Here is a 13,007-nt window from a genome sequence, read left to right as displayed (position 1 = left end):
GAAGCACCCTCATCTCCGGAGTTTGCTGGTTCGCAGGCCTGGAGTGGGCTAAGACCTATCCAGAAACGGGGAACGGAGGTTCAGACGAGCCCCTTCAACTCCACGGATTCTTTTGCCCTGAGGTGCTAACTGCGCCCCACTTTAACTCTGGCCTCTTCACAGAAGTGGCTGCACGCCTTCAGGGTAAACGCCGGACTGGGGGAACGGAGAAGTGGATGGAAGAGCCCGGAGCCCCGAGGGAAGGGCGGGGGAGCCTGGGCCGGAAGGCGTCCCAGGCTCGGCTGGGAGCCGGCGCTCTCTTTAGACGCCACCCGCTGCCCCCGCCCCGGAGCCGGCCGGGACGGCACAACGTCTCCGCCCCTAACGCACCGCGCACCTCACCTTGAACGCCGCCCCACCCACCGCCAACCTATTGGGCCGGCCGGGCCGAGGCGAGGCGACGATTGGTTGAGATGTCTCCCGAAGGCTCCGCCCCCGTCCCCGCCCCCATCCCCATCCGCCGGTACTTTGGACGGCGGCGTGGCGCCCCTCCTCCCCGCTCGGTCCCCGCCCCCTGGAGCAAATGCTGCCGAGCTGCGGCCGCGGGGCAGATGCACGCGCTCGGGCCCTTCTAGCAGGCGCGAGCCGTCGCTGGGCGCGCGAAAGCGAAAGAAGGAAGAGGAAGGGAGGGCGGGGGCGGGGTGTTGAGGAGGGGCGGGAGGAGGAAGAGGAGGAGGTTGGAGCGCGCTCACGCTTGGCCTCGAGCCCGCGCGGAGGGAGGGGGAGAGGGGCGCGCGCGCGCACGCTCGCGCTCTCGCTCGCTCCATCCATCCATCCTCCGGTCGCGGCACGCGCGCGCGCTCCGGGCTCGCGCCGCACCCCCCGCCCGGGAGAGGCGGGCTGGAGTGGGGGGCGGGGGGAGGGGCGCGCGGACGGCGCGCGGACTGCGCGCGGGCGGGGTGAGGTGAGGAGGAGGAGGAGGCGGCGACGGGACGAGAAGGGAGGGGAAGGGGCCATGGCCGCCCGGTGAGGCGGCGAGGCGGGGGGGCGGCCCGACCCCCCGGCCCCGGGCCCTGGGCCTCGGGGAGAGACGAGGACGGACCGACGGACATGGGGCTCCGGAGCAGCCGCCGCCGCCGCCGCCGCCGGAGGACGCGGCCCTGAGAGGCCGCCGGGCCCCGGCGCGGCCCCCCGGGCGGGGTGAGTACGGGACGGAGACGGACGGGGGAGGGGCCTGCGGGGGGCGGGGCCCGAGGCGGGGCTTGGGCCCCCTCCCCCCAGGTCTGGGTCAGCGCCCCTTCCCCTCCCCCCGGGCCGACGCGGAAACGCCCGGCTTCCCCCGGCTTCCCGGCCCGGCCGGGGGCCCCTGCACTCCCCCTGTCTGGGTCCCCCCTGGGCGGGGCAGGGCCGGCCGGGGAGGGGGCGCGGGGCCTTTGTTAGGGAGCCAGGCCCCAGCCCCCGGGACAATAGAGACACCCTCCCGGACTCCTCTCCCCGGCCGTCCGGGTCTGTCGGCGGGTGGGGAAGGAGAGTGGCCGGGACGCGTCCCACTCTGCCCACTCTCTAGGGGTCGGTCTGTCCCGGACCGGCGCCGGCCTCCGGCAGCTCGGCTCTCCTCCCCCCAGTCGGTATGATGCAGCAGCAGTGCCGCAGGGACGGGGGAAGAGCCGAGGCCCGGCCTCCTACTCTCCCCAGTGCCCCTGGCTCATTTGTCAGTCCCCACCCCACTCTAGGCCGGCTGCTCCTTAAACTCGTACCCACCACTCAGAGGGGCCCCGGACTGTGGGCACTGTTTCTGAATCCTTTGGTGCGAATTCCTGGACTTTGGGGCTCTTGGAGAGACTTCCGGGCAGGTCCTGAGGGAGGGAGGGTGGTTGTCTAAAAGAAGAACAGGTAAGGGGAGTGCCCACTGCTGGCATGCCATCCCACCGGGGTTCTACCCCGTCTTGCTCTTGGTGACTAGAAATGCCCCTCTAGCTCTAGGTTTCTATGGGCTCTGGCTCCCCTCCTGTAGTGGCAGGCTTATTTCAAGGGAAGACAGTAGGGTGAAGGTTGTAGGGTCTTAGGGCCATTCCTACTTCTGGTAGCAGTACCCCCCCAAGTGGACATCCTGGCTGAAAGCAGAGGTGACTCTGAGGAGAGCCTAGAGAAGGGGGGTTGTATTTAGGAGTCTGTGCAGTTCTTTGCCACACCCTATGGGGCCTTAGAGTTCCTTCTCCTCCCCCTGCTGCATTGCACCATGGGTATCAAAGAGGGGTTTGAGTTTTGGGGACCTGGGGTGAGCTGCTGCCTTCTATAGACCCAGACTCTGATTGGCAGTAGAGTCCAGGGCCTGGGTTAAGGCCTGGGAAGGACTAGGCCAGGTTCTGAAGGACCATCCAGACTTAGTGAGCCTAGGCCTTAGGGAGGGGTATATCCTGATGCCAGGATTAAGCTCTGGGCAGCGAGGTATGGAGGGGAGGTGGCAGTGTTCAGAGGTACCTTGGACTCATACCAACACCCCCATCCCCTTGTGTGCAGCCGTGTTGCCGCCCGCTGTGCTATGAGCAGTCAGAGCGCCGTCTCCACAAGAGTTTACAAATGAAAATGGAGGAAATGTCTTTGTCTGGCCTGGATAACAGCAAACTAGAGGTGAGGGCTCCCCCACGTGTGCCTCTAGTTCTTTCTCTTGATGTCTCTACGTCGTTATATCTGGCATCCACACCAAAGAGGAATTTGGGTAGTCAGCCTTGTTCCTTAAAGGGAATAGAGCCAGCTGAAAAGACCCAAGGATCCAGAAGAAGAAAGAAGGCAAAGTCAAGATGGGGGAAATGGCAAAGAAAGCATTATTTTTGGCCAGGGCCAATTGGCAGGAGATTGGTTGGTGAGAACTGCTTTCAGTCCACGGGGCTGTGACACTCATGACGATGGATGCTCTCCCCTACCCCAGGCCATCGCTCAGGAGATATACGCTGACCTGGTCGAGGATTCTTGTTTGGGATTCTGCTTTGAGGTACACCGGGCTGTCAAGTGTGGCTACTTCTTCCTGGACGACACGGATCCTGATAGCATGAAGGATTTTGGTGAGCTTCAAGGTTGAAGGAGAGCAGTCCAGCCCTGCCCTGGTAGTGCTTGGAAGTTCCTTCTCTGGAAATTGCATCACATGTAGCTCCTGAGAGCTCCTGAGAATTTAGGCAGGGAGTTGGAAGAGGCCATGGGGATGGGAATGAGGTGAGGGTCCCCTGCCTGCCCTGATCGCCACGCCTCTCCTGTCCCCAGAGATCGTGGACCAGCCGGGGTTGGACATCTTTGGACAGGTTTTCAACCAGTGGAAGAGCAAGGAGTGTGTTTGCCCCAATTGCAGCCGCAGCATTGCCGCTTCCCGCTTTGCTCCCCATCTGGAGAAGTGCCTAGGAATGGGTCGGAACAGCAGCCGAATTGCCAACCGCCGGTGAGGGCTTCTCCCCCTGCTGAAACCAGAGCTGCCTATCTTTTGCAACTTGTAACATGGTGTAGTTCCCTGGGGGCATTTGTAGGGTACAGAAGGTGGGTCATGCTGGCCCACCTATATGGGGGCAAGAGTGAGGTGGCAACCTTGGCCCTTTCTCTTTTCTACCCTTGTCAGGATTGCCAATAGCAACAGTATGAACAAGTCTGAGAGTGACCAAGAGGATAACGATGACATCAATGACAATGACTGGTCTTATGGCTCAGAGAAGAAAGGTGTTTGGGGATCTGGGGAACCTTGGGGGCAGTGGAGTGAGGTGGGCCAGTGGGAACTGGGTATGTAATGATCACAAGTTATTATTTTGAATAAGTGGGGAGAATGTAGCTTTGTACTTTCCTTTCGGTGCCCTTAGATTGGGAACTTAAAGTGACCCTGCCCTTTATCCTTTTGTCCTACACAGCCAAGAAGAGAAAATCAGACAAGGTGAGAGCTGGGGCAAGCATGAGGGAAATTTGGGCGAAGGACAGATACCCTCCCCTTTGGGCAGGGAGTCCTCGGGTATCTTGACTCAAGTCTGAGGTCTTTGGGTGCCTCTGGGTTCTGGGATGAGGGTGTCTGTGGTGGGCAGGAGGGCAGCAGAGGCCTTGGGGGGATGGAGATGGATATGGATAGAAAGAGTAGGAATTTGAGGATGTTTCTTTGTCAAATCTTTTTTCCTTCCCTGGGTTCTCGGCTCCCCCTTATCGTTACCCTTTCCCCAAAGCTATGGTATCTCCCATTCCAGAACCCCAATTCCCCTCGAAGATCCAAGTCTTTAAAACACAAAAATGGTAAGTGGGGCTAAAATAACGTTAGTAATTCTAGCTGTGCTTTCTGGGACTCGTTGCTGGAGGGTGGAGGTGGGAGGCTTGGGGGACAGGGGTATCGAGGGAGGGCCTGTGATCCTTCTGTCACCCCCACTTCCTCTCTGGTTATTTTCAGGGTTCTCTGTCTGTACCTCTGCATCAAACACCCTTCCCCTTCTTTTTTCTTCTTCAGGGGAACTTAGCAATTCGGATCCTTTTAAGGTGAGTAGGGGCTGCCCCTCTTAGGTTCCCTTTCATTTTCCTTGTTGTGGGTTGGCTGGGATTTAGACAAGTAGGGGTCAGAATGCTGACAGCCAGAAGCACACAGTGGGGTATTTAGACTTTGCATATTTATGTTCTTTCTGGGCTCCAACCCCTCACCATGTGCAGGTGGAATAGAAGGAATCATTGGAAAACTACTAGCAAGTCTTAAGGCTTCCTCACTTAGAAAGGGTTTAGAGGGATTGGTTCTCCACCCCATCCCCATCCTTCTTTCTTTGGCTGCTGCTTCTCTAACCTGTATCTCTGGTTCTCCCCCAGTATAACAGTTCAACTGGGATCAGCTATGAGACCCTGGGACCTGAAGAGCTGCGTAGCCTGCTCACCACGGTGAGGGACCAGGGAAGGGGAGGCCTTTGGGAGTGGGCCGAAGCCACAGGCAGTGGTCAAGGCCCTGGAGGAGGCTGGTGACATAGCGATCAGGGCTATATATATATATGTAGTTCCCTCTCTGAATTTAGATTTCCTGGCAAATGGTGGTCTGGGACCATCATCTCTGGACACTTGGGGACCTTTTTTGTTTGTGCAATCTAGCATTTATACAGAAGAAAATGTCTAGTGTCTAGAGTAGGTTCCCCTCCATCCCTCTTTTCAGCTTATATTCCTCTTCCAGCAATGTGGGGTGATTTCTGAACATACCAAGAAGATGTGCACAAGGTGAGCTCAGAACCTAGAAAGGGGTCCAGGAGGTTCTCCTGCACACTAACTCTGGGCATGGGCAGGAGTATCCCTGGACTTGAGCAATGGGACTCCCACCCTTCCCCTCCCCTCCTCAAATGGTCAGGCCTTAGGCCACAATCTGGGGGCTCTGTGTTCATCCCTTCCCTATTATTGTCCATCTCTTCTGCCTCTGCTGAGGGTAGGGGCTTCACTTGAGTTCCTTAGACCTTTACTGTCTTATCAGGGTCTGATCATTCTCTCCCCACCAGGTCCCTGCGCTGCCCGCAGCACACGGATGAGCAGCGGCGAGCCGTGCGGATTTACTTCCTCGGACCCTCTGCGTAAGTGGACCCTCCAAGAAGGGTAGTGGATTGTGAAAGGTTAGGATGATTGGTATCTGTAAAGTTCATCTCTGGCCCATCCCCTTTCCAGCGTCCTTCCAGAGGTCGAGAGTTCGCTGGATAATGACAGCTTTGACATGACTGACAGCCAGGCCCTGATCAGTCGGCTTCAGTGGGATGGCTCCTCTGATCTCTCACCCTCTGATTCAGGCTCCTCCAAAACGAGTGAGAATCAGGGATGGGGTCTAGGTAAGTGATTCAGCTGGGCCTGAAGCAAAGGAGTGGTCGGGGCACCTTGTGTTCTCCTGCTACAATCTTGCCCTCATCATTTGTGTCTCTTTATCTTCAGGTACCAACAGCTCCGAGTCAAGGAAAACCAAGAAAAAAAAGTCCCATCTAAGCCTGGTAGGGACTGCCTCCGGCCTGGGCTCCAACAAGAAGAAAAAGCCAAAGCCACCGGCACCCCCGACGCCCAGCATCTATGATGACATCAACTGACTTGGGTGCAGAGGATAGCCTTTGGCTAAGCAGAGCTCTCTCTCCCGACCCCCACCCAGGTGGCATAGCCTGGCAAATGGACGGCTGCTGGGGGTCTGGGCTTGGGAAGCTTGGTGGGCCAGGCAGGCAGAGGATCCAATTATGCGCCCCTGGGGGGTGTCCGGTCCTCTGCGATGGAGTACGACCCCTCGGCATGCAGGACTCAGACCTGGACATATTATGCCTTGGACATAAGTTCGGCGGGGAGGCGGTTTTCATATTTATTCTGTGAGTTACTGGATGTCCAGCTAGGCCAGGGGCCTGACATGGGCACTCTGCCAGGGCACTGCCTGCCCCCCAACCCAGGAACTGGACTAAGCCCTGCCGAGGAGCACTGAGGCTACCTGGGAGGCTGTGGGTTAGAAGCTGAGCCTGGAGGGGGCCTCCCCCAGCTGCCCTCAGCAATGTGAATGGGTCCGGTGCTTGGAGCTGAGGGGCAGGGCTGGGTGTTCCTGTGTGCAGAATCCTATCAAATGCCCCAAATCCCAGGGGTAGGCAGGCACAGGGAGCTGTCTGCTGAGGTAGGCGTCCAGAACTGCCGCCACCTTCCCTGCCCCTCACAGGGGCAGCCCTTTCCCCTCAGTTCCCATGGGCCTCCTCAGCAGCAGGAGCTGTCCTTTTGTTGTTGGGTGCCAGGAAAGGGCCTCCAGCCTCTACAGCTTCAAATAGGCAAGGGGAGGTAGGAAGAGGGAGCTCTGTATTAAAATGACTCCCCCTACCTTTTCTTCTTGACCCAGGGCTGGTGAGGAGTGGGGCCCCAAGGTGAGAGGGAACGGTGCTGCTTTATTTGAAATGTTTTCTTACCTCATTCCCTGCCCCAGGAAGGGGCTCAGCCTCAGCCTCACCCTCCTGGGGTGGCCCCATGTTCCTCCTGCCTACCCTGCCCCACTGGCCTTCCAGGGCAGCCCATGTTCCCAACTGCTGCTTGCCACGCCCCTCTTTCACCTTGACCAGCTTCAGTTCCTCTCTCAGTGCTCCTGCCTCCAAAGCCTGCCCTGTTTCCCTTTCCTTAGCCGCTTTTAAGTTATTTATTCTGTACTTGTGGTTTGGGGCTCCGAGGAAAATCCTGATCTTTTACCTCTTCCCCTTTGCTAGGAGTGGGGTGGGAAGAGAGGGTAGTCTCTATGCTCTGGGTTATCAGTGGAAGGGAAGGGGGGTATCATGTCTAGGCATTGCTCCTCTGTGGACCGTCATGCCAGTGTGCCCACCTGCCTGGTCTACATCCTGAAGAGATGTACCGTCCCACCTCCATGCAGGCGCCATCACTCCCAGGAGCTGAGCTGGAGGAATGCAGTCTGGGCTGGGAGCAGAGCTGACTGACACTGGTGGAGATGACCCTAAGCCAAGTTCTCTGGCATTTGCTGGATGTGTCCCCTGTCCTCCTCCCAGGAGGAGTTATCCCACATTGGGTAGCTAGTACCCAGGACTTGGACTGATTTGGATTAGGGATCCTAGAGGGTTAAGGGAGCAACATAGGTGGGGTTGTAGTGACCCTGTCTGGAACCCCAATCTCCTCCTGGGGTGGTTCTACTTGTGACTGATGCCTGGTTGCAAATTGGTTTTTAACCCAAGAATTGTGATTATTTTTTAAAAAGCCAAATTTTGTCAGGAGTTAGAATAAATCCTGGGGCCTGGGCTCCTCCGTTCTTTACCCTCCAGTCTTCTCCCTCTAAGGGGAAGCCAGAGGTAAAGGAGGATCTCAGCCAGCTTCCAGCCTGCTTCCAAATGACGTCTTGGAAGTAGGTTGAAGGTGAAGGGAGGAAGGCCAGGGGCCATTCTCCCTTCTGAGAGGCAGCTGCAGTTCAGGCCCTAATATACCCTTTCCCCTCTGGCCTCTCCCATTCTCCCTTCTGTTTGGAGGAGGGAGAAGTGGGAAGTAGTTTGGGAACTGGTTTGTCCACATCCACTTCCCCATTGTTCCTTGGCTTCCCTCAGGGCAGAGCCCCCTGCCCAGGCTGGGTAAGAGATGGGCTTGGTCCAAAAGGGACCCTGAGGGAACAAATCCCTTTCCTTCCCAGGAAAGTATGCCCCCCCTACCATGTAGCTGACCAGGGGCTAGGAGCTCCCCACTCCCCTCCCTCTAACAGCAGGCTGTGTGGGTTTCAATTCCCATCCTTCCCACCCTGGCTAGGTGTTGTCCACCCTGTATCCTATCATGTGTCTGAGTGTGTGTGGGGGGGGTTCTGTACTAATTTCCATGGCCGGTGGCTTTTCCTTCCATGCATCACTCCCCCCCGCATGCCCAGGGGCCACCCGCCTGGCATTACCGCATGCTGGGGTCATTGGGGGAGGGGGGTGGGGGCTCACGCTGTCCTGTGGTCTTGAGATTTTTATTTTTGCATATGTAATCCATCCTGTACAGGTAGCTAACTTTGTAAACGCTGTGTATTTCCCCTGCCCCCATGGCTGCTGGTGTAAATAAACTGCATCTCCCGTTGGTAGCCTGGCCTACCCACCCTCATTACCATGTTGCTGTGGGCAGAGCAAAGCCATTCTCTTAATTTCACAGAAGGAGGCTCCACAGCCACAAAATGGAACTTTATTCAGTCACAGACACTGACCAGAGGCATGGGCCTGGGGCACAGTGCTCCATACCTAGAGCTCCTTGGAGCTGGGCAGCACTGGCTGAGAGCCAGAGCTGTTTCTTGCTTACAGCCTTAGCCCTAGGGTAGCAGCAGCTGTGGCCTGGCCTCTCCCAATGCTGGGGGGCTTGGCTTTGTGCCCCAATTACCTTCCTGATGGAGTTCTATAAAGGACTATTAAAAAATAATAATAAAGAATACAAGCAAAGTGCTTTGAAAAAATAGAACACTGGAAACTGTCCAGAGCATGGAGAACACCATATTCCTGCTACAGGGGTAGAGGGAGAAGGGAGAGGCAGTTAGGTGCCTATAGGGCAAGCTGACACAGCCTTCATTCCTGCCTGTGTGATTTTAGTCTCAAAAAATGGGTATTCCACTAAGGAATTAAAAGATACTCCAGGCTCCCTACAGAAGTGTCCTGGGGCCATGCTAAGCTGCTCTGGCAGGTGGCCCTGGATGCTGAAGAACACACATGCAGGACAATGGGAAGAGCTAGGGTCACTGCTAGGAGAAAATCCTCAGAGCCTAGGCTCTCCACTAAGCTGGGCCACCAATGTGGCTCTGAACTCCAGGACCCTAAAAGTGAAGGAAGAGGACATCCTCATTTCTACCTGAGTTGTGCTTGCACAGAGGAGATGTCTGTACCCTCATGGACATGAAGGGGAAGCCCCATACCAGCCTCCTTTGTCCTATGGAAGGGGACCCACCTTATCCTTTCCACCCCTCCCTCCCAGGCCCTTGGGCCCAGCTCTGGCCAGGAAAGTGGGGAGGCTATAAAGGAGGAAGACCATGCCTTTCATTTTCTCCCTATGTCCTTATCGTCCATACATCCCGAATACTAGGAAGCTGAAGAAGACAGTGACCCCAACCAGGGAGACAGTGGCAGGTGCTGTGAAGAACTGGCGGTAATTGATACGGAAGTACCAGACTACACCTAACAGCACCACAAACACAGGCACCATGAGGCTGCCCACACTGACACCGAGACTGGGGGCCTCAGTGGCTGAGGAGGGGGCCAGGGAAGCTGAGGAGCCTGGAACAGCTGACCCTGGGGGTGAGCGGTGGCAGTGAATCACACAGTTGTTGGTAATGTTCAGGGAACGAAGTGTGCAGGCTGGGTCCTGCAGCAGGCGGCCCTGGTAGATCAGTTTCATCTGGCTCTCTTGTCCAGGGAAGTATTTACTGTTAGGAGGAAAGAAAAGGAAAGACAGAAGGCAAGGGATGAGAAGACAAATAGGCCTGAACCAATAAAGCAGGGCAACGGGAAAAACTGAAGGGTGGGTTTCAAAGAAATCTCACTCATTCCTAATAGGGGCTGGATCTGACACTTCCCGCTGGGGACATGGGGTAAAAACAGCCTCCCACTTTCCAGCTCACTCACCTCTTTAGTGTACCCACAGTATCTTCTGGCCTGGCCACAGCCAGCTCCTCGGTGTCATTGAGGAATTTGAGCCGCACATTGATGAGGCCAGGGCTGGGAGGCAGGCAGGTGCTATCCTCAGATCTCAGAGGGGCTTCTGGACTGCTGCTCTCTGGGCCTACTTGTCTCTTGGGCAGGCCTTGGATGTCAAGCAGATGCTCAAGGCTGGGCTCAACACCACCTCCAGCTCCAGGCTCCCCTGCAGAGTCTCCCCCACTTTCTCCAGCCTCTTCAGACTTCTCCTCATTACCCTCTGATGGATGGGGGAGTTCAGTTGGCTCAGGGGTGCCTTGGCCCACCACTAGATGGTCCACATGCCCCAGGTGGAGGACGGATGTGTCGCCAGCTGACACAATAGTGCCTAGGAAGTGGCTGCTACTGCTGTCTGCTACATAGGTAGAAAGCCAAGCTAGGACCAAGGCTAGAATCAGCACCACCACACCTGCCACCACAGTCACTTCATTACCTATACCCTCAATAAGGGTGACATCAGAGAGTTCCATGGCCTGGCTGCTGATGGGGTCCACACTGCAGGAACAAAGGGGGATAACATCAGCAGGGCCTATGGGGTTACAACCAGGTTTCTAGTTTGTTTAGGTTCTAACTGACTCAGCCCTGAAAGAAAATGGCATTTACTGCCCTGTAGAAGGGGAAACAAACCTTCCTAACTCTGAACCTCCAACCTAAATCTAAGGATTTACCCTTTACCTCTATTGTGAAACTCCTTCAGGTTCCACACCCTTCCTCTCTCACAATCCAACCCCCCCCCCCCCCCCCCCAATGAGCATGGATGGATCATCAGGAAAACCTTACAGCTTTGATGCTGTTGCAATTGTTTGTTGCTTTTCGGGCAGGTAGGAAAAAACATTTGCTTCTTTGAATCCTGAGTTTCTCTAGGACTTCTATCACTTGCTCAAGCAACTATGCCCCTTTGAAGAGCCTCCAAGGTGGCCTCAGAGAGACCAAAAAGCCTGTAATATTTCATTTTGGGGCCCCTTTGGAGGCATAATGCAACCATTCTTGCCAGATTGTCTCATTTAAAACCCTATCTCACTCATAGTCACATTCCTAGGACTAGATGTCAAGAGCCAAAGAAAATTAGTTTATCATCAAAAGCAATGTCAGCCCTGGCTGGTTTGGCTCAGCGGTTGGAGCGTTGACCTGCAGAACAGAGAGTCCCGGGTTCGGTTCCCGCTAAGGGCATGTACCAAAAAAAAAAAGCAATGTCAGATCTCCTCAAAGGACAAGAGAGTCAGAAAACCCCAAAGGCCTTGTAGACACTATACAGCAGGCACTATATAGCAGACACTGTGTCTGCCTCCTAAGAAACTCTTCTGGCAAGCTCTGGGGAGCAAAGTAGGTCTGACACCAGACACACCACCCTCCTGGGTCAGTATAGGCTCACAACTAAAAAACCACTACCTGAGGGGAACAGATCTGGAAAATTCCCAAAATATCTGTCACAATCTACATCTAGTCTCTCTTTCTGTACTGTGTAGGTTCTCCGTTGTCAATTTCTTAGAAAGGTAAGATCTCAGCTTGCTCCTTGGAGTACCTACTCTTTCCCTTGGAGAATCTGCTGCTTTCACAGCTGTCTCTGGGCAAATTCAGTCTAATGATTATGATTACCAGACTATCCTCACAGCAACTATAAGAACTCACTATATTCATCTAACTGTCCATCTCTCTGTATTAGACTCCTAGAAGACAAGGATTACATGTATTTCTCTATGTACTGTAGTGCCCAGCATGATATAGTAGTTGCTCAAACAATATCTGTGGAATGTACCAACATCTGACTAGTTTCCACATCCTAACTTAGTATATGGGCTCTGGAGTCAGGGAAAAAAAAACTAATTTATAATCTTGGTCTTGCCTCTTACTAGCTCTGTAAGTTTGGACAACTTTCTCAGAACCTCAGCTTTTTCATCAGTAAAACGGAGTTAAAAACAGCACCTACCTGCCCTGGCCGGGTGGCTCAGTTGGTTGGAGCATCCTCCCATACAACAAAAGGTTGCAGGTTTGATTCCTGGTCAGGGCACATACCTAGGTTGCAGGTTCGATCCCCAGTGGGGAATGTAGGGGAGGCAACTGGTCCTTCGATGTTTTCTCTCTCTCTCTCTAAAAATCAATGAAAACATATCCTCAGGTGAGGACTAAAAAAAACAAAACTGATCCCATTATTGCTCTGCTAAAAATAGTACCTACATCATAAGGTTGTTTTAAAGATGACAGGAAATCATCGAAGCAAAATACTTAGCAGAGTGCCTGGCACATTACAACTGTTCAATAATTAAATGGCACCAATTATTTATCACTCCCACAACTGACCCCTGATGGTAAGAAAGTTAATGTCATTAAACCCGATTTACAGAAAAGGAACTGCGGCGAACAGAGGCGAAAAAGGCACAGATACAGGGAACTTTCGTAGGTAGGGGGCCGGACAAGACCCCAGGTCTCCCGCGCCAGAGGCCTTCGCTCTCTCCTCAGCCTGTGAGCGACCCTGACCGCGCGGTGAGGGGGCGTCCCCTGCCTTTTCTGAGGCGAAGTCTCCGCGTTTGGGCGGTCCTATTCTCGCAGCACTGGAGAGGGGTCCGTGGGCCCACCCGAGCCGAAAGGTTGCCTGGTCCCAGCCGCCGAGCCCTAGCCCACTTCTACCAGCCGGTGAGGGGTGGAATCGGGTGAGTGGGTCACAAACCATCCACACCCCTCAAACTTCGGGGCGGGGCCGGGGGCTGAGGGCGGGGCTTGAGTACGCGGGGAGTCATGGGAAATTAAGAGGGGACTGGACCAGTACTACACCTGGATAGGGAAAGAAGTCCTCACCTGAAACGGCCAGACTAAGTGTTTTGACTTCGTCAGGACGGCCCATGGACTCACCTTTCCGTAGGGGCCGGGGAAGGGGCTTGCTAGCCCCGATTCTGTCCAGGATCCAGT

General features: G+C 55.2%; 2 protein-coding genes across 3 annotated transcripts; one reads left to right on the top strand and one right to left on the bottom strand.

The window, feature by feature from the left end:
- The first annotated feature begins 1,412 nt into the window (after positions 1–1,412).
- Positions 1,413–8,509, top strand: ATXN7L3 (ataxin 7 like 3). The gene is given in 14 exon segments (XM_036268092.1): positions 1,413–1,844; positions 1,847–1,872; positions 2,500–2,610; positions 2,909–3,041; positions 3,238–3,409; positions 3,584–3,681; positions 3,867–3,889; positions 4,170–4,236; positions 4,445–4,473; positions 4,792–4,860; positions 5,144–5,187; positions 5,460–5,531; positions 5,623–5,780; positions 5,881–8,509. Coding segments are annotated over 14 exon segments (1,386 nt in total). The 5' UTR covers positions 1,413–1,609; the 3' UTR covers positions 6,030–8,509.
- A 59-nt stretch (positions 8,510–8,568) lies between these two features.
- Positions 8,569–13,007, bottom strand: TMUB2 (transmembrane and ubiquitin like domain containing 2). 2 transcript variants are annotated; one of them, XM_036268094.1, is made up of 3 exons: positions 12,951–13,007; positions 10,032–10,598; positions 8,569–9,832 (listed from the first exon to the last, which is right to left on the bottom strand). In XM_036268094.1, exons 2-3 carry the CDS (start codon positions 10,571–10,573, stop codon positions 9,466–9,468), a joined length of 909 nt encoding a protein of 302 aa, XP_036123987.1. In that variant the 5' UTR covers positions 10,574–10,598; positions 12,951–13,007; the 3' UTR covers positions 8,569–9,465. The 2 variants fall into 2 exon arrangements, with proteins under 2 accessions (XP_036123987.1, XP_036123986.1); XM_036268093.1 differs by having other exon boundaries at positions 12,897–12,997.

The sequence above is a fragment of the Molossus molossus genome, unplaced genomic scaffold (assembly GCF_014108415.1).
Source record: "Molossus molossus isolate mMolMol1 unplaced genomic scaffold, mMolMol1.p scaffold_m16_p_19, whole genome shotgun sequence".
In the NCBI taxonomy this organism is placed as follows: domain Eukaryota; kingdom Metazoa; phylum Chordata; class Mammalia; order Chiroptera; family Molossidae; genus Molossus; species Molossus molossus.
This window is presented reverse-complemented; position numbering and strand designations above follow the sequence as displayed.

Bases quoted from the DNA above. Each gene is read 5' to 3' on its own strand.
- TMUB2 (XM_036268094.1), bottom strand. From the start codon at position 10,573: ATGGAACTCTCTGATGTCACCCTTATTGAGGGTATAGGTAATGAAGTG. The intron at 9,833-10,031 runs GTGAGTGAGCTG...TCCTCCTAACAG, and splicing joins ACTGTGGGTACACTAAAGAG to TAAATACTTCCCTGGACAAG.